Source organism: Paramormyrops kingsleyae, chromosome 6, assembly GCF_048594095.1.
Source record: "Paramormyrops kingsleyae isolate MSU_618 chromosome 6, PKINGS_0.4, whole genome shotgun sequence".
In the NCBI taxonomy this organism is placed as follows: domain Eukaryota; kingdom Metazoa; phylum Chordata; class Actinopteri; order Osteoglossiformes; family Mormyridae; genus Paramormyrops; species Paramormyrops kingsleyae.
Genome location: NC_132802.1, coordinates 14262802 through 14281056, shown reverse-complemented (window position 1 = coordinate 14281056; position 18255 = coordinate 14262802). Strand labels below are relative to the sequence as shown.

At 44.8% G+C, this 18255-nt stretch overlaps 2 protein-coding genes across 3 annotated transcripts in view; one reads left to right on the top strand and one right to left on the bottom strand.

Annotated features, from left to right (window-relative positions):
* Positions 1-1981: 1981 nt before the first annotated feature.
* Positions 1982-7219, bottom strand: thap12a (THAP domain containing 12a). Its single transcript, XM_023840210.2, has 5 exons — positions 6907-7219; positions 5288-5408; positions 5043-5150; positions 4729-4765; positions 1982-4634 (listed from the first exon to the last, which is right to left on the bottom strand). The coding sequence occupies exons 1-5, from the start codon at positions 6993-6995 to the stop codon at positions 2761-2763; spliced, it is 2229 nt and encodes a 742-aa protein (XP_023695978.1). The 5' UTR covers positions 6996-7219; the 3' UTR covers positions 1982-2760.
* Positions 7220-8304: 1085 nt separating this feature from the next.
* The window catches only part of emsy (EMSY transcriptional repressor, BRCA2 interacting), an 11862-nt gene continuing 1911 nt past the window's right edge, over positions 8305-18255 (top strand). Inside the window, exons 1-19 of one of the 2 annotated variants that reach the window (XM_023840208.2) lie at positions 8305-8732; positions 9836-9963; positions 10459-10558; positions 11009-11083; positions 11241-11416; positions 11514-11672; positions 11948-12237; positions 12353-12587; positions 12879-13100; positions 13521-13670; positions 13756-13929; positions 14059-14195; positions 15138-15314; positions 15427-15631; positions 15899-16063; positions 16372-16527; positions 16871-17040; positions 17178-17708; positions 18144-18255. The exon at positions 18144-18255 is cut by the window's right edge and continues 305 nt beyond it. In XM_023840208.2, the coding sequence (XP_023695976.2) occupies positions 8668-8732; positions 9836-9963; positions 10459-10558; positions 11009-11083; positions 11241-11416; positions 11514-11672; positions 11948-12237; positions 12353-12587; positions 12879-13100; positions 13521-13670; positions 13756-13929; positions 14059-14195; positions 15138-15314; positions 15427-15631; positions 15899-16063; positions 16372-16527; positions 16871-17040; positions 17178-17708; positions 18144-18255 (3427 nt within the window). In that variant the 5' untranslated portion in view covers positions 8305-8667. The remainder of the gene's footprint in view (positions 8733-9835; positions 9964-10458; positions 10559-11008; positions 11084-11240; positions 11417-11513; positions 11673-11947; positions 12238-12352; positions 12588-12878; positions 13101-13520; positions 13671-13755; positions 13930-14058; positions 14196-15137; positions 15315-15426; positions 15632-15898; positions 16064-16371; positions 16528-16870; positions 17041-17177; positions 17709-18143) is intronic. The other variant, XM_023840209.2, reaches the window with a different exon arrangement.

The following is an 18255-nucleotide window of genomic DNA, read 5'->3' as shown; positions in this document are numbered from 1 at the left end:
TACTTAACCAATATCTTAAATATTTGCATATATTCACACATTTATTTGTGTTTGAATGCTGCCTCTCACACTGATAATCACTTTTTGCTATGTATTTTAATTGGCCTTTGCTTCACCGAAATGTTTCTCGCGTTAGGAGTTTATTCGGGTCTTGCTAATTTTACCGGAATCATCCATAGTTTTCGACTATTTGTAAAGCTACCCTTTCTTATTTACTAGTACGTATAAAAGCTTCCAGATGTTCACAATTATATGATTCTCTGTTTCATGGCTATATATACATCTATGATCTAAAACATTAGGACCACCCCCACGTGAAGCGAATAGCCTAAATCGGTCCGGGATATATTAGAGAGTGAGATAAGATTCGGTACTTATAGTTGAATGCAGAAGAAATGGGCAGGGATAAAGATCTAAGTGACTTTGTCAAGGGCCATATCAATATATCCAGAAGACTGCACCAGAACCGGTCTGCCATAGCAAGTAGAGAGTGATCCAAGGAGGGAAAAACTGCAATCTGCTGACAGGGTGTTGGGCGGCTAAGACTTGTCAATGCAAGATATGAATGAAGGATTACCCTGTCTGGTATGAACCAACAGAAGGGCTACTGTGGCACAAACAGGAGCCACGACACAGGGCATCAAGCACTGCTGCTTAGGGGGCTGTGTAGCTGCAACTAGTTGGTCCTCTGCATCACACGGGTGTATGATGCAACCCCGCCATCCACATGATGCACCAGAAAATGGGATTCATTGAAGCTGCCGATCCTCTTCCATTGTTCCAAGGTCCAGTTGCGATGCTTGTGTGCTGATTATAGGTACTTTCGATGGTAAACAGAGGTCAGCAGGGGCACTCTGATTGGCTAGTGTATATAGAACAAGACTTGGGTCGTGACACAGTCATTTTAACTCATCAGTGTGTGCATCTATGTATACATACAAGGACCCAATGGTGGCACATTCTGAGTACCCCCCCCCCCCCCAAACATTTTTTTTTCTTTGATTTAATACTTTTCTGGTCAGTGCATAATTCCATGTTTATTTTATAGTTTTGATGTATTGATAATTGTTAAAAATAGTTAAAAAATTTTGAAAAATAGTACAAATAAACCTGTGCAGTGTTTACTGGTAATGTATATAATATTATTAAGTACATAGGTTCAGCTGCTCGTTGAAGCAAACATCCAATCAGCCAGTCATTTGAACAGAACAATGTATAAGATAATGCAGATAGAAGTCAGGAACTTCAGTTAATGTTCACGTCAAACACCAGAATGGGGAAGTAAGGTGATTTAGGTGAACGCGGCATGGTTGTTGGTGCCAGACAGGCTGGCATGAGTACTGCTGATCTACTGGAATTTTCACATACGACCATCTCTGTGGTTTACAGAGAATGGGTTGGAAAAAAAAGAAAAAATCATCCAGTGAGCAGTGGTTCTCTTGGCAAAAATGCAGATGGCAAAGGTCAGAGGAGAATGGTCAGACTGCTTCAAGCTGACAACAGAGCACCTATGAGATGTGGTGGAACGGGAGATTTGCATCATGAAGGTGCAGCCGACACATATGCAGCGACTGTATGATGCAATCATGCCAACAAGGAACAAAAGTCCTGAGGAAGGTTTCAAGCACCTTGTTGAATCTATGCCATGAAGAATTAAGCCAGTTCTGGGGGGGTCCAACCCAATACTAGCAAGACATATCTAATAAAGTGGCCAGTGAGTGTATGTGTTACTGCCAGTCTGATAGCTGTGGCCCCTGGTCAAGAAGATATGATCAAAATATCAGAAAAACACCAGATGAAACTGACTTTCAGGGGCATTTCCACTTTAGTCTATTTCGTCAGTGTTTAATGTATTAATAGGAACATTCAAAGAATCAGTTAAACAGTTTTGATACAGAAATGGGAAATATGAAATGTTAATTTTGACAATTCTTATACCTGAAATGTTAAAAGTCTAACTGTAAAATATTCCTGACAAAAATCATTGGCAAAATCATTTATTCATTTTGCTTTTACAAATGAATCTACATTTATCATACAGCCTTTAAACAGATCGAGGCATAATTTTATATTTTCAAACAAAATACATTCATACTTTTGATGTTTAGGCTCCATCATGAGGAAATATGGATTTGATTCTGATTTTTTTAGTTGCATTATTTAAATGTGTTACCACATTTACCAAGTTATGGTATTTTGATTAATTCCTTGACAGTCTGCTACATTGTTCACCTTGCTGCAATATTTCCATGGGTTTTATGGCATTTTTCCATTCTTACTTATATTATTCCCAACATGCTAAAAGTATTTAACAAGACATTGCATTGACCATGTAATGGCAGCAAGTAATTACATTTTCAATTATGCAACTGCATACACTCCCTGTTACTATAATTTAATGTCTATTATATTAAAGTGGAGAGGTGTGAACCATACCACTCACCTGTGTCAGAATCCAAATGAGACAATCCCTGAATGTAACACAAAACTAAAAGTTTATTATGTACCACAGTAAAAGGACTAAACCAGCTATGGTACGTTATGGTATGACCTTTATAGATGGCTCAAGCAAACATTTTTGCGTTTTAAACTTCAGCCTAAATATCTAGGAAATATCTGTTTGCAAACAGTGAATACAGAAATGAATAACAGCAAAGAAAAAAAAGATTCCAATGTCTTGTATTTCAATTTCTTATGCATAAAAATATGAAAAAAGGTATAACAAAACTCACATACACATACAATCAAAAAAGCATCTTCTCATTCATTTTCTTTTTCTTGATACATTTTAGTATATGTGTCAACCATCAAATCCAGATCGTGCTTAATATCGTAGTTGATGTTGAGCAGCGCCAAACTCTTGGACCTGTGGTTGATAGGCGTGTCTGCAAGATAGGCATTAAAGCGTTTCCGGGCAGTGTTGCATTTGGCATTCTCCAGCTTTAGGACCGGAAGTGTGCAAAGCACTTTCAGGAAGGCATATACATTGGGGAAAAACTTGACCTCGGACAACTGCAACGTCTCGTAGATGGTGGAGGGAAGGCTGATCTCCTTGCCTCTGTGTTTCCACTTGATCCTCCAGCAGTGTAACTCAGCCAGAAGGGTGTCTGGGTTGGGCAGGTCATTCTTGTAAATGTCAGCATTGTTCTCCTCTGAAGTGTTGAACTTCAGCTGTCCCATGACAGAAGGGACAAGCGAGAGGCATTTAAGAGCTTTCAGGTGGTTTTCCGAGAAGACATCTTTGAGTTCCTTGATGACATGGCCCACCACTGGAATGGTCAGATACTCTTTGTAGTAACTCTCTGGCTGGATCTCCATCCCTGCTTCTGGACGCTGCTTCCTGTAGTATAACCTAGGAACCTTCACAGGGATCTCCAGAGCTGCTGCCAGGTTGACTGCCTCTTCAAACCAGAACTCATGGTAGACCTCCACGTTATCCATGACTTCATTAAGCGAGTGCAAGACTGCGGTTAAACTGTTGGCAGCGAAGTACACATCCATCGCTTGCCCTTGCAAGTTCTTGCCAAAAGCTCTGGTAAATGACAGAGTGTTTTTAAGCACTACCAATGTCACAACAAATTCGAAATCCGCGAGTGCTTCTGAGATCATGTAAGCATCAGCGGTGACCTGATCACTCCATTTGAAGTCCTCGTTGTCATGGATGCTGTCTACGCAGAGCAGAAGGGATTCCAGAAAATCGACTGCCAACTCGAAAGAGTCATGCCTCTCCGTCCAACTGGTGTGACACGTCTCCTTGAGGTCATTGGCTTTTTCTTCATTGCCCTGGTAGAATATAGAGATGGCGTGCTCAAGCTCAGCCTGCAGCACCAGGGAGTTGCTGAAGAAGGAGTCAATCTTTTTGAACGTTGACATCACAATCTGGACACCAGTCAAGGTTATACTATTTGCCAGGTAAATGTTCAGGGCACATGTGGAGCAGGGTGTGTGTACTGCCAATGAATACTTCTCCGCAAGCCTGGTGGCTACCGATTTCATTTTTTTGGTGAATACCCCTGAGCTCACGTGAGCCTGCCCCCGACAATATTCCATGTTTAAGCCCCACTTTTCAGTGATTTCAAAGAGCAGTCTCTCCGTGAGGGTCTCCTCATCCCCCTCGAATGGCAGAAAGCCAATGAACTCCTCCCGGAGGCAGTTAGACTGATCCACGAATCGCAAGAACAGAGGAAGGTGACACTCCCCAGTGATCTCGACCAGGTCCTCGGTAACAAGCGAGAAGAACCTGCACTCCCTGATCTCCTGCAGGAGCTCCTCACGGATGCAGCTCTCACACACCTCCAGCATCTGCTTCTGCTGGGTGGAGGAACAGTATTCCGCATTGACCGCTGTCGACTCAAACCTCTTCCGGAGGACCTCCTCTCCAGCGTTGATGCGGTACTCTAGCAATGCCTGGAAATTGCTTGGTGTGAAACATGTGCTCTCCTTGTCTTCTTCGGCATGTCCGTTCAGGGGAATGTTTTGCTTGCCTAAGACCACGAGTATTTCAAATAAGGACTTCAGGTAGTCTCTAACTTCCTTTTCCTCATCTGTCAATGTGGGTGGATCCTCACTGGTAGCTTGACCCTCTGTGATGTCACTGTCGTTGTTTATCATCATTGATTCAGTACAGGGTTCCACTGGGGGGGGGGGGGGGGAAGTAAGAACATTTGAAAAAAGCACACACCGGTACCACCTGGAATCTGGATTAAATAAATACTGCAGTTCACTTACATCGCCTTTCTTTCATCTTCTCTAACTCTTCTTCCGTCTGTTGAAAACCATATTATTATTATTATTATTATCATCATATTACAAAATGTAGCTCACTTGATGAAAAAAAATAAGATCGTTTCATGCAGTTTTTGTAAATCATTCTATCCAGCTTCCGACCGCTTATCTTAGTCAGGGTCACCATGGGACCTGCAGTCTCCCAGACAGCATGCGGCTCAGGACTGATGCACACCTTGGATGGTATGGCAGTCCCATCACAGGGCACATACACAAGTGAGCACACACAGGGCAGCCATAACAGTTAAACGCCTCACCAGTTCCTTTATCCGCTTTCGGTGCCTGCTGTGTGGATTATTAAGGTGGCTCGTTAAGTCGAAAATAGTTGGAACAGCATTATCTTTCAGGACTGTCCTGTATGGACTCTGAAAGACAACAGTACTGAGAATGTGAGGAGCCTTCCTATTAGAAACAATTTTAAAAAACATTTTGCAGATTCATTTTTAGAAGAACTGTAGAAGATAGTTCTTATATATAAAACCAAATATAAAATATTGCTTACACTTTTGCATATCATAGACGTCTCAAAGTGTTTTGCGCACAGTCTGTAATGCTTATTCAGCTGGTCTGAGGTCTTCTGTTCCAGATCAGCTCTGCGACAGTTTTCTACCCAAAGTCTGCACCTAAACACAAGGTAAAATTAACCAAATGATCAGATAGCAGATCAAACAGTCATTCTCCAGTATTTTAAGTATAATGATAGAGCGATGTAATAAAACGTAGCTTAAAACGGAGGTGTGTACTATTCTTTAAAAAAAAAATTGCAATATAAAGTAGGAGTAGAGTAGAGTGTAACTAATATACTCCTAATACATAGCAAAGGATTCATCCACAAACCCTATGCCATACCTGTCAAGTTTTGAATTTGAAAATAAGGGAAATTTTCCGGCACCCACCGCGAGCCAACCCACCACCCCCCCCAACACCCCAACCAAGCTCCAGTATTCTTTACATTTTAAGACAGGTGTACAAGAAATCTAAAATAACCACTTGTCATTTACATTTTATTTTCATTACACATTTTCTTTTAATTTCTCATGTTCACTCATGTGGCTCTCTGGCATTCACTAATGACTTATTATACAGATTTGTTGCAGACTTTGTATCCTTGTTGAAGTCGTCACAGAAGGTGAAAGTAACGTTGTTTTTGGCACACAGCATTGCCATTTTAACCTCCGCATTTATGACTTGGTTAATGTTGTAAATGACCTGCAGACTACAGCAGGTGGCAGTTCTCGCGAGGCTACTGACAGTTCAGTTTGGAGAGGCAGAGGAATTTTTTTTTTTATGATATTATAATACGGGAGATTTACGGGAAAATACTAATACGGGAGGACGGCGGGAAAGAGGGGTAAAATACGGTAGTTTCCCGGCCAAAACGGGAGACTTGACAGCTATGCCCTATGCCTTGCATTATTTGAAAAAAATTATACATTTGATCCGTTTATTGCACTTGGACGCTTGACAAAGTACTGCAGTACCTTGCTCAAAAAATCTATTTCGCATTAACGCATGATATTTTAAACAAGGCGGCAGCGCAAAATCTTCATCCTGTTTAACAAACGCGGTAACCCCGCCTCGCGAAACAAAGAGCCCGATATCATTCGTTCATTTCACGCCGACAGGGAAAGGAGATGGAGTTGGAGGACGCAGTTAGTGCAGTATGCGCACCAGTCCCGGACTTAACTTTTCGCTCTGCAGGCTTTGCGTGTCCATTGATACATTGCAAACGCTTTCCTGTTGTATAGTATTACGGTTTATTATACGTTTCATGATAATTCACAATCAGTGATATACATTTGTGTAACATGAACATGCGTGGGATACTGTTGGCATGCTCCTTTCCTAGCAATGTTGCTAGTATTTAGCCAAGTAGCCACCGGAATTTCTTAGCACATAGGACAAATGTATTATAGTAATTGTATATATACAGTCTAGAACTGCTAATAGTGGAACAATTTTACAGATCACATTCCGGAAATGTAACATTTAATGTCAGCTGACAGACAGTTACAGCGACAACAATAAATATAAAGTACGTTGCCTACACACGTGTAATACAGTGCTTTGGCCGAACGAGATTTTTAATGGGATAATACCCTTGTTTGATCTCGGACTTACCGTTCCGCGTCTCTTGGAAATCTGAAAAAAGCTAAATCCGACTGGGTGCTTTTCCTTGTGCAATTCGGAGCAGCGCAAAAATTCGGCATTGTTAACTCCTACGTTTGGTCCAGTTTAAATTATCTTACAACTACACACTGGATACGAAAAAAAACTTTCATGCAGTAAATTATTTATCTTGCTATGTGTTGCAATTTTGGAATTTAATAGGCAGCAATGAGAAGCTGTGCGACAGTGCTGTGAGTGGCCTGGAGGAGTCAAAGCGAACGGTCCGCCTCCGCCCCATAATGCACCGCTCGCTCGCTGTCTATTTTGAATAATTTTCAAAAAGCATGAGGAGATTCTGCTTATATTCCGTCTGACACGGCCTTTGCAGGATGTCACTTTCACAGACAGAAATACAGTCGACGCGCTGTTTCTAGATTAATGTATGCATTCAGAAATGTAAAATTAAGTTTATGTTTCCCTAAATTGCTCAATTTGCACATTATATACATATGTTGAAGCACTAACTTCAAAACAAAAATAATATAATTTACCTTCCCATCCATCCTTTCACACCTATAAATTATTCCATATACTGTGATAGGGTGGATGTCGATTACCATACTCATCTAGAAAATCTAAAATATGCACATTTATTTTCTTATCAAACCACAATATATTTATAATTTGTCATGTATTCTTGTGGAATTTTGAAATGTTTTCTCGTCTTGTAATCTGTACTCGCTCGAATTTCTCATAGAGCACTTTTAACTGCTGTTGTGATCATTTTATTGATTCTATTTCCTAAATTCTTGAGTATAAGGGACCTGACACATTAAACTGAATTGAATGCTTCAGAAATGTATCATACCGGAGGTATATATTTCATTCGCGAATGTGTTGTATAGTATTAAAATATAGAACGTGGGCTTGGGAATTACTTGCACAATTGTTTTCATATATTTCGCTGATGAGATATGGAGCGAATATATGTGACAGAATTATCTCCCTGTTCATTTCCAACGACCATTTTCTGTAGTCAACGAGTCGTCGGCATTTTGTGAAAAGATAGCCCTACCACAAGTGTAGCTAGCTAGGTTAATGAACGTACACATTAAGACCTATATATAGCAAACTGCCAGTGTCATAAAAATTCAGCTTAATCTTATGTTTAAATATTGTACATACAACTGGAATAACTAATTTAATCTGCTGGTTTGGTCATTGTTTAACTTGGAACTGGTACCATCAATACCGGCAGCATTGGGGGTGATTTTAAAATGCGTTTATCTTATTCCATAATACTGATATTTCATATTGCACTGCAGTGTTTAATACAACAAATACGCTAAATCACTGCTACATGTGGGGCAAATAATAAAGCAAAGGTACCTTCAAAAAGGCACAAAAGATATAAACAATGAAAAAATGGGTCCTACCAAAACGAAAGTTTAACGCGTTGCCTTTTTCAAAAACGGAAGTTATTATACTTATATGAACACTTTCCCAAAGAAATCATTGAAAACAAATATGTTGAAAATTGCTTTGGTATTCCTGATTTGAAAACATATGTTTTATTTGGTGATGCTTTTTTGAAACAGTGAGTATTTTTAAGGCTCGTTTAGGACACCTTTCGCTGGGGCCTTGGTGCTTTGGCGTCGATTAATCATGGCGGAATTGAAGGACTATGAAGGATCTGAGGTGGAATTTCAATAAAAAATGGTAGCCTGTAAAATCTGAATTGTTGGAGCCGAATGATAATTAGAATAACATGTAATGAGCACAGCAGCCTCATCAGCCGGAATAAACCCAAGATATTGCTTTCGGAACAGTATTGAATGGTAAATTGTTTCTGAAAAGTTATGTAGCTATATATTTTTTTATCGATATCGAGTAGTTAGCGAGATGCTGTGAATGGATGCTGGCTTCTTTTGTATCTATAGATCAAATATTAAATTGCAGCTCTTTATAACTAGAAAATATCGTTTAACGCGAGATTTTCCTTACTTTATGTTCGGGTGTTAGCTTGGTTGCTACATTATTTTCGGTATCCAGCTAGGTTGCTAAATGGTTGTTTGGGTACTGGGCTCCTTTTTCATGATTAATATTTGGATGTGCAGTTTTAACTAGATATGTAACAATTTTAATAAATGGCCAGCTGGTTATGTGGGTCAATGCTTCGTAAAAAATTGCAAGCCAAGGCGGTAGCGGCTGTGGGGGAAATCAGCAAAATGAGTAAGCGGCTTGGCGGATAATTTGGATTTCGGGGGGCGCGTTTGTGCACGGGGAGAAAAGAATCACGGCTTTAAACGGGGAACTCTATAAATTTAGGTCCGCCGTTAATTAAACCAAATGCACTTTTTATGAGACCGAAATGTCATTTACACTTTTCCTGATAATGTTGATTAGTTCCTGTCATCTACCTCTCTAGCAATGAACAGGAAATTAAAGACCAGCGTTAAGGCATAATGACAAAAGCAATATGGGGAAAAGTGCATTTCTAGTAAGCAAAAAAAATCGATTGGTTTAAAAAAAAAAAAATGTATGTCGATCGTATCATTATCAAAGCGCTCTACGATTTTGGTCACGTCTTAGACTCTGGAGTCACTGTGGCATGATTTGGTCGCTGTGTCCGCATGCGTAATGACAGTCGCGAGTCTACGTATTATATGGTACTGGCTGAACATTATTTACATGTAAAGTGGTTATTATTTTTCTCTTTGCTGGTAATATATCGTAAAATTACCATCAGTACATCACATTGAGTTGACAATTAAAAAGAGAAAAACTGATAGGATTACATAATTGACTGGTTACAATTAAGTCGTAAGTCTGACAGGGAAAAAGAAACCATTTAAATATAATTTTGAAACGTTGTTTGCTTATTGTTTCAGGCAGTATCCATGTTTGAATATTTATTTACGCACTATCCTCCTTCCCACAGCTGTGCTTTTTCTGTGAAGTTAATGATCCAGCAGGAGAAGCCGCAGCTGGCCGGCACCATGCCTGTGGTGTGGCCCACCATACTTGACCTTAGCAGGGATGAGTGCAAAAGGATCCTTCGCAAGCTGGGTAAGAACATGAAGGCGCTTGCTTTGCGAACTCCGCACTGTTTAAAAACACAGGGCTAAAAATTTAAAATACTGCAGCAGCACTGGATGAATATCTGACTTAGCAGTTAGATTCCAGGCCTCACTCTCATCTCTGTATGTGTCTGAAAAAGGAGAGCGAGGGGGAATTTACCAGAACAACTCATTCTTATATACTTGTTCTCATACTTGAGAAAAATGTCAAATAAAGATTAATTTCACTATGCTTGTTTTTAGATTGTGTGGGTATCTTTACATATAATCATATATGTAGGATTGTACAAGTGCAGAAGTAATGGTCTGTCTGTGTCAGCACTGTATCAAAGGGTGTACCTTGGTGTGGTGTAAAAATTTTAAAGGGAAAATTTAGGTAGGGCTTTTGTGACAGAATTTCAGAAGAGCAAAGTTGTCAACAATGAACCATGAACATCCGTTAGACGGAGTTGTTATTTAAGTTGGATTCATTTCCCTCCTTCAGAGCTTGAAGCATATGCTGGGGTTATCACCGCACTTCGAGCCCAAGGAGACCTCACCAAGGATAAGAAGGATCTTCTTGGAGAACTCACAAAAGTCCTCAGGTGTGAGCTTGCTCATTTGTATGACGATGCTTATGGACGTAATAGTAGCTTCCTTTTACAGCAGCATATTGTTTTCCCTTATAGTCTAAATGTAAAACTTGCTTTGTTTTTCTACACTCAGTGGAGCACCAGTTACTTTTTTGCAAACATTTTTTTTTAAAGTGTACTCCAATACATGGAATAATAAATAGGAGAGAGCTGTTTTATTGCATTGCACTGGAAGTTGTATTTGTAATTAAATGATCAGCAAATAAAATATCCTGTTACATGTTGTCGGTTTTAAAGAAACAGTAACTGGATTTCACTTTGTATTTACACAAACAGAAAAATCACTGGCTTTGTTTTCCTGTGAACAGTAAATCTGCGATGGCAGTCTGACTGCAGGACTATTGTGGAGCAGTCATGCATTTTTCTAGATCTTTCTGAATCTGCAAGTGTTTTCGTTCTCAGCATCTCAACTGAGCGCCATCGCGCAGAAGTCCGCAGAGCAGTGAACGATGAACGCTTAACCACCATCGCTTATCAGTAAGAAACACCCGGATCATCTCCATCTTCGGATCTGTCTGTTGCACACTTCTGTAACCCAGCTCGCCTTGACGCTTGTCTCGAAGCCGCTTGACCATTTGCAGTCAGCAATGAAAACCTAACTCTATACGTCTGCCGCCCCCCCCCCCCACCCCAGCATGTCCGGGCCCAACAGTTCCTCGGAATGGTCTATAGAAGGACGCAGACTGGTTCCGCTGATGCCTCGCCTGGTCCCACAAACAGCGTTCACTGTCACAGCGAACGCGGTGGCGAATGCTGCAGCCCATCAGAACGCTTCTCTCCTACTGCCCACCGAGACGGGAAATAAAGAAGGTAGCTGTTTCCGCCATGTCCTAGTTTGCTTCCTCCCCTGTTTTGGCTGTATAGGATGGTGGACACTGAACTACTTCTGTCCCTACTCACCTCCCAGTGGTTGTCTGCTATTCATACACGAGCACCACATCCACGCCCACCAGCGTGACTGCGCCCAGTGGTGCTGCTGCGTCCACTATCGTCAAGTCCCCCCGGCCTGCCAGCCCAGCCTCAAATGTTGTGGTACTGCCGAGCGGGAGTACAGTCTATGTGAAGAGTGAGTCTGCCATACCCTCCAGGAATTGGGGAGGGGGGTGTTGAGGGTCTTGTGGTTGTTATAAGTAATTGTCTGTCCAAATGATAAAAATTTCAGTCATCATATGCCTGATTTTCAATTTAATGGACTATGTGTTTATGCCCAAGTCGTCGATTTGTTGTTAAATTCAAAAGCGTGCTTCCAACACTGTCCAGCAGATGTCACTGTGGTTCATTGTTTCTATGGAAGTGACTTTGTCATAGTTGAATGTGTTTTTCTCCTCTCTTGCTTTGAAGCTGAGAAACCAGCCCACCCTCTCTCCTCAGGTGTGAGCTGTTCCGACGAGGATGAGAGGCCACGCAAACGGCGGCGTACCAACTCCTCCAGTTCCTCCCCCGTGGTGTTGAAGGAGGTCCCAAAGCCCGCTCCGCCGATCTCCAAAACCATCACGGTGCCTGTCAGCGGCAGCCCGAAGATGAGCAACATCATGCAGAGCATCGCCAACTCCTTGCCGCCCCACATGTCACCCGTCAAGATCACCTTCACCAAGCCCACCACCCAGACCACCAACACCACCACGCAGAAGGTAAGCCTTGTCCGTCCCTCCCAGCAGGCAGCTGTTGTTGATTTTGATTGGCTAAAGCTGAGCCGTGACTCTTTAGCACTGTGCTAATCCAGTGATGTCCTGTTCTTGTTCCCAGGTGATTATTGTGACCACTTCTCCAAGCTCCAGCTTTGTCCCCAACATCCTTTCCAAGTCACACAACTACGCTGCGGTGTCCAAGCTTGTGTCCACCTCCATGCCGACCCCCTCCAGCCAGAAGCAGACTGTCGTGATCCCAGCCAGTTCCAGCCCCTCACCCGTCCCTGCCACAGTTGCCGTGACCACGGTTGTTTCTTCGACGCCCTCGGTGGTCATGTCCACCATAGCCCAGGGTGAGCACCATCTTCCATTGTTTTCCTTGCAGAACGAAAAATGATTGGTTGACAGAAAACCAATCAGATTGTAGGGGAGGAGGCTGGACCAAGACACCTGATTAGTTGGTCCCACCTCCTCTATCGCTTGAATCCACCTCCTCTACAGTTTGATTGGTTCAGAGAGAGAACCATTCATTTTTCATTCTGCCCTCAGCACATTTTTTTTGTATAAGTAAAACTCCTATGAGCATGTTCTATAGAGGCCCAAGGCCTCAGAGACCGAATCTCCTCATTCTGCTCTTTCCTCAGGTGCCTCTTCTGCTGGTGTCAAGGTGGCCACTGCGAGGTTGCCCTCGCCAAAGAACTTGGTGGGCTCTCCGACCCAGATCCTGGCCCAGTTCCCCAAGCAGCATCAGCAGTCCCCCAAACAGCTGACCCAGGGCTCCCCCATAGCCTCCTCCCTCGCTGCCGCTCAGACGGCCACCACCCCCCCAGGCAGCAAGCCCACCATCCAGATCAAGCAGGAGTCAGGTGAGCTCCATCTGAGCGGCTTAGGTGACCTCCCTAGTCCTGCATACCCGGTATTGACCCTCCATTGATCTTAACTGCTGTTGAAATTAGGATCCATCTGCAATTCAGGACTCTAGCCATCACAGCCACAAACTCTTCACCCAACTGATAGGTTTTACAGCCTCAGAAAACTGGCCGCCATATTCAAGAACAGCATCTTTTCCCCAAGCCATTTTATTTTCAATAACCTGTGATGGTCACTTTGTTGCATTGTTCCTGCACTTTATCACTCATGCTATCAGCATATCGCCAAGCTTTTGTGCTTCTTTGTACTGTCTGTATGTTTTGCACTGCATTCCAACACAGCTGTTGCCACAAGGCCAATAAAGATGTTGAATTGCTCTTGAATTCTGGGCATAACCATTCGTTACTGCTTCCCAGGTGTGAAGATCATCACCCAGCAGATGCAGCCCAGCAAGATCCTCCCCAAGCCGTCATCGGCTGCCCTGCCCAGCAGCAGCGCCTCGCCCATCATGGTCGTCAGCAGCAACGGGGCCATCATGACCACCAAGCTGGTTTCCACAGTGACAGGTTGGCACCCTCCGTCGTCTTGTTCCTCCAGCAACCAAGCTGTAGCTCACAGGCACCCTGACGGACTTCCGGACCCTTTACGTAGGTACGCAAGCCACATACTCGCGGCCAGCTGTCAGTCCCACCATCAGTGCGCGGGTGGCAAACTCACCGGCCGGCGCCACCTACGTCAAGACGACCAGCGGGAGCATCATCACAGTCGTGCCGAAATCTCTGGCAACCCTCGGCGGCAAGATCATCAGCAGCAGCATAGTGTCTGGTGAGTAGCGGGAAAGGGCGCCTGGCAGGCAGTTGGCTGGCCAGAAGGCATCCTCTCTGCTCTTTGCACGTCTGTATGTTTGTTTTGGGTGCAGCATGGTTACATTGTGCCTTTACTACTCCAACACAGGTACGACAACCAAGATAACCACCATCCCCATGACCTCCAAGCCCAACGTCATTGTTGTACAGAAGACGACAGGAAAGGGACCCACCATTCAGGGTCTCCCGGGGAAGAACGTGGTCACCACCTTGTTGAATGCTGGGGTACGTGAGGCAGTAGCTTTATATGATGTCTAGGACAGTGCTTCCCAATCCAGTCCTTGAGGACATGCAGACGGTCCACATTTTACCTGTGTGAAGTTTGGCCCCTCATATGTTTCAGATTTCGGCCAAACTGGTCTCAATCATATGTGCCGCGTTTGTGCCGGATCGTGCCGTTAATTTTTGTTTGTGCTGTTTTAGTTTCTGAGATATAAATGTTTGTTTACATGGTGACATCATCAGCGTGAAGTCGGCCCCCCATTCGCGTCTGATTTCTTAAGTTTCTGAGATGTTAATGTTTGTAAGGTTGCCCCCCCCCCATTTGCATCTGATTTCGACCAAACCGATCGCAGTCGTTTGTGTGGTGTTTGTGCCTTTAAAACTGTCCTTTGTTCTGCTTCTGTGCAGAGATGTTGCTTATTTACATGGTCACGTGACTCCGCCGTTAAGTTAGCCCCCCATTTGCCTCCGAACCGGTCTCAGTAGTTTGTGCCGTTTAAAAATTGTCTGTACTGTTATTTTTTCTGAGTTATACCTCTTAATTTATGCCTTTACATGATCGCTGTATAGTGCTCAGACTCGTGTTTCTCATGTTAACAGTAGGTGGAGTGTTTGATGACTCCACAACAAAGCTGTACGTAAACATTTATATCTCAGAAACTAAAACAGCACAAACAAAAAATTTTAATGGCACAGTCCGGCACAAACGCGGTGCATGCGATTGAGACCAGTTTGGTTGAAATCTGAAACGTATGAGGGGCGAACTTCACGCAGGTCCACGTTTTTGCTCTCTCCAAGCTCCTGGTGGATTGTCTGGCAGGGAGCTTGGAGGCCGCAAAAACGTGGATGGTCCACGAGGACCAGTTTGGGAAACGCTGGTCTAGGACATTGGAAGGAACACCAATGAGAGATGACATTATTGAACATCCCTCTCTGGGGTCACAGGGTGAGAAGACCCTTCAGGCTGTCCCTGGGGCCAAGCCAGCCATCATCACTGCCTCCCGTCCCATTACGAAGATGATCGTGACCCAGCCCAAGGGCTTAGGCTCAGGAGCCCAGCCCACTACCACCACCAAGATCATACCGACTAAGATCGTCTATGGACAGCAAGGGAAAACCCAGGTCAGTGTCAGGAGCCCTTAAGTAGGTCAGACATCTTGGTATTTTGAGTTCAGTTAGCTAGTCCTGAGATGCTTTTAGACTCTCAAGCATTCTTTCCCTGCTGTCCCCCAAGGTTCTCATCAAGCCCAAGCCGGTGAACTTCCAGACCACCGTGGTCAGCGAACAGGCCAGGCAGCTGGTTAGCGAGACACTGCAGCACGTCTCCCGTATTGCAGAGGTAGCTCCAGCCTCTGCACTGGAGGGGGTGCTGAAGGAGGAGCCTCAGGTCTACGCTGAGAGCAGCTCCCTTTCTGCGGACCCATCGCATGGCCCTCACGGTAAGTCAGACACTTTCAGAATGCCTCTAATCAGTGGACTACGGGTGGAAGCCCCCTTGTTAACAGTTGCTAACCTGAGGGACTCTGTAAATTTGTTTGTCTGTTATCTAAAGGGATACTTGGTAACATTTGCCGGCTGCGGTGCAGTCCCCTTGGTAAGTTTGGGAATGGACCCCCTTGCCGGGATAGGCCTGGATGCCCCTCCACCCGTCTGCCTCCCCACCTTCTAGGCTTCAGCATCTAATACAGATTTGTTCTTTCCCCCAGATTCTCAGCCTGTAGTACACGTTATAACCTCTAGGGGGCAGGAGTGGACTGACCACGAGGTTTCAGTAGAAGCCAGTCCAACAATTATTTACCAGGATGTGTCCGGGGAGTCCCAGTCTGCTACTTCCACAATCAAAGCTTTGCTGGAACTTCAGCAAACAACAGGTACCACGCTTCAGATGTAATATATCATGTTGCCATGATGTCATCTCCTCCCACGCCCTGCTTACATCACAACAGCTTATTCACAACCCGGCGCTTTAGTATCTGTGTCTTATAATAACACTGGAGGGAGAAATTCTGGGGATTTCCACGCTGTTGGCACAGGGCCCCAGTGGGAGCTTTCGTTTGGCACGTTAAATAGGGTGCGTGAAACCGGTGGACATGCCCCAGGGCGTATGGGGGGGGGGAGGCCCTGAAAACAGCGGCCCCTTCCTGTCTGTGTCGCTCACGTGACCCTCTCACCGCCGCAGTGAAGGAGAAGGTGGAGTCCAAGCCTCGGCAGCATACGATCGACCTGAGTCAGATGGCGGTGCCCATCCAGATGGCCCAGGAGAAGAGGCAGTCCCCGGCTTCCCCGGTGCAGCCCCCTGCCGAGACAGACACGCTCCCAGAATATGTCGCTGCCGGTAGGACCCCACCCGCCTGCTGGAGGAGTTGTGTCATTAGAGATGTGCTGTCATATATGGCCGACAGAAAGTCTGATGGCGTTTCCAGATGTTTTATTGCATGTGGTCAGCAAATGGCTGTTTGCCACAAACTAGTGCGAAACACCTGTCCCGGTTTTGCGTTCCCCATCGACACGAAGCTCATTATTAGAGAAATGGCCTTTAGGTTCTGGGTTTAATAAGACCCTCTGAATTCCCCATCGTCATGATAGGTGGGAACTTGTCTGGTATTACTCATCTGTATCATGATTGTTCTCTGGACAAAAGCAGACCGATGACGGGCTTCTCTGAACCCCCTGGGCAGGTAAATCCTCAAAGGCCAGTGGCTCCTCTGGGTCCGCCAGCGGGGCTGAGCCGGTCCTGTCCTCCACGCAGCAGCAGGGGGCGCCATCCCAGAGCACGGCACAGACCCCGGTGGTGGTCAAGTCCGTCCCGACGTCCACGGCTGTGACGGTCACACGTGTTATGCAGCAGGTAGGTGGGCCATCAGGTGGAAGTTTTAAAGGGGATGTGACCCAGGGTTCACAGGCCAGTCACTTCCTCTTGGCATTTAAAAGGGATGGCGCAGTTTATTTAAATAGGACTCGTGTCTGTCCTGTCCTGTGTTGCAGGCCGTGGCCAGCCAGGCAAGCCAGAGCAAGCAGGTGGAGGAGGTGGTGCTGGAGGAGAGCGAGCTGGAGGGCGATACGCTAGACCCGCAGACAGGCCTGTTCTATAGGTCGTCTCAGGCCATGGCCCCGCCCCCAGCGCAGCAGCCCAAAGCCCCGCCTGCGCAGCCGGAGCAGGGTCGGCACGTGCCGCATTCCACGCAGCTGTTGCAGAGCAAATCTGCAGGTGCTCAGCCAACCTCCAAGGAAGCCGTCCCACAGGAGTCCAAACCGGCCGCTCCTCCTCCTCCTCCTCCTCCTCCTGCCCCTCCTGCTCCCCAGCAGCTCCTGCTGAAGGAGCGGCCAGCATCAGGGGGACAGGGCCCCCAGGCTGTGGTGCAGGTGGTCACCATGAAGCCCCCCCTTACTCCTCAGCTGCCCAAGCTGCAGCAGGCCCCCAGCACGCACAACCGGCCCATCCACACTCAGCTGTCGCAGCCCCCACCCCTGCAGGCCCACCATCCCGTGGGCTCTGACAAGCCCTCCCCCAGTCAGGTGGGAACTACCCCCCCCCCCCCATTTGCATGTGGCTCACGTGATTCAGTTATAATGGTTTTGATTTTATTTTAAACATAAATAGTTATTATATATTTGCTTGTTTTAGTATTTCATAGTAATTTCAGTAGGTTTTTTTTTTTTTTTATTTGGCTGATGTCCTCAAAACCGGCAAAATGTTCCATTACTAATTATTAAAAACTACATCATTAATGGTAATTTTATTTTGTTAGTTTCGGAAGCAGTATTTGTGAAAAAAATTTGTGAATTTTTTTTTTTTTTTTTTTTTTTTTTTTAGTTTCATGTAGTTTATTTTTGTATCTCTTTCTGTGGTTTATGAAAATATTTAGTTTTTTGTTGGTGATGATAACCCTGCTCTCGTGTTCGCTGATGTGCTCAGTGGTATAACTACTCCATGTATTTCTTCTTGGGTAGATCCAGCAGCCAATCATCACTCAAGGTGCCACAGTCACAAAGATCACTTTCGGGAGCCACCCTTCGCCCCCAGTGAGCAGCAGCGGGGAGGCGGCCGCCAAGCTTCTCCCGG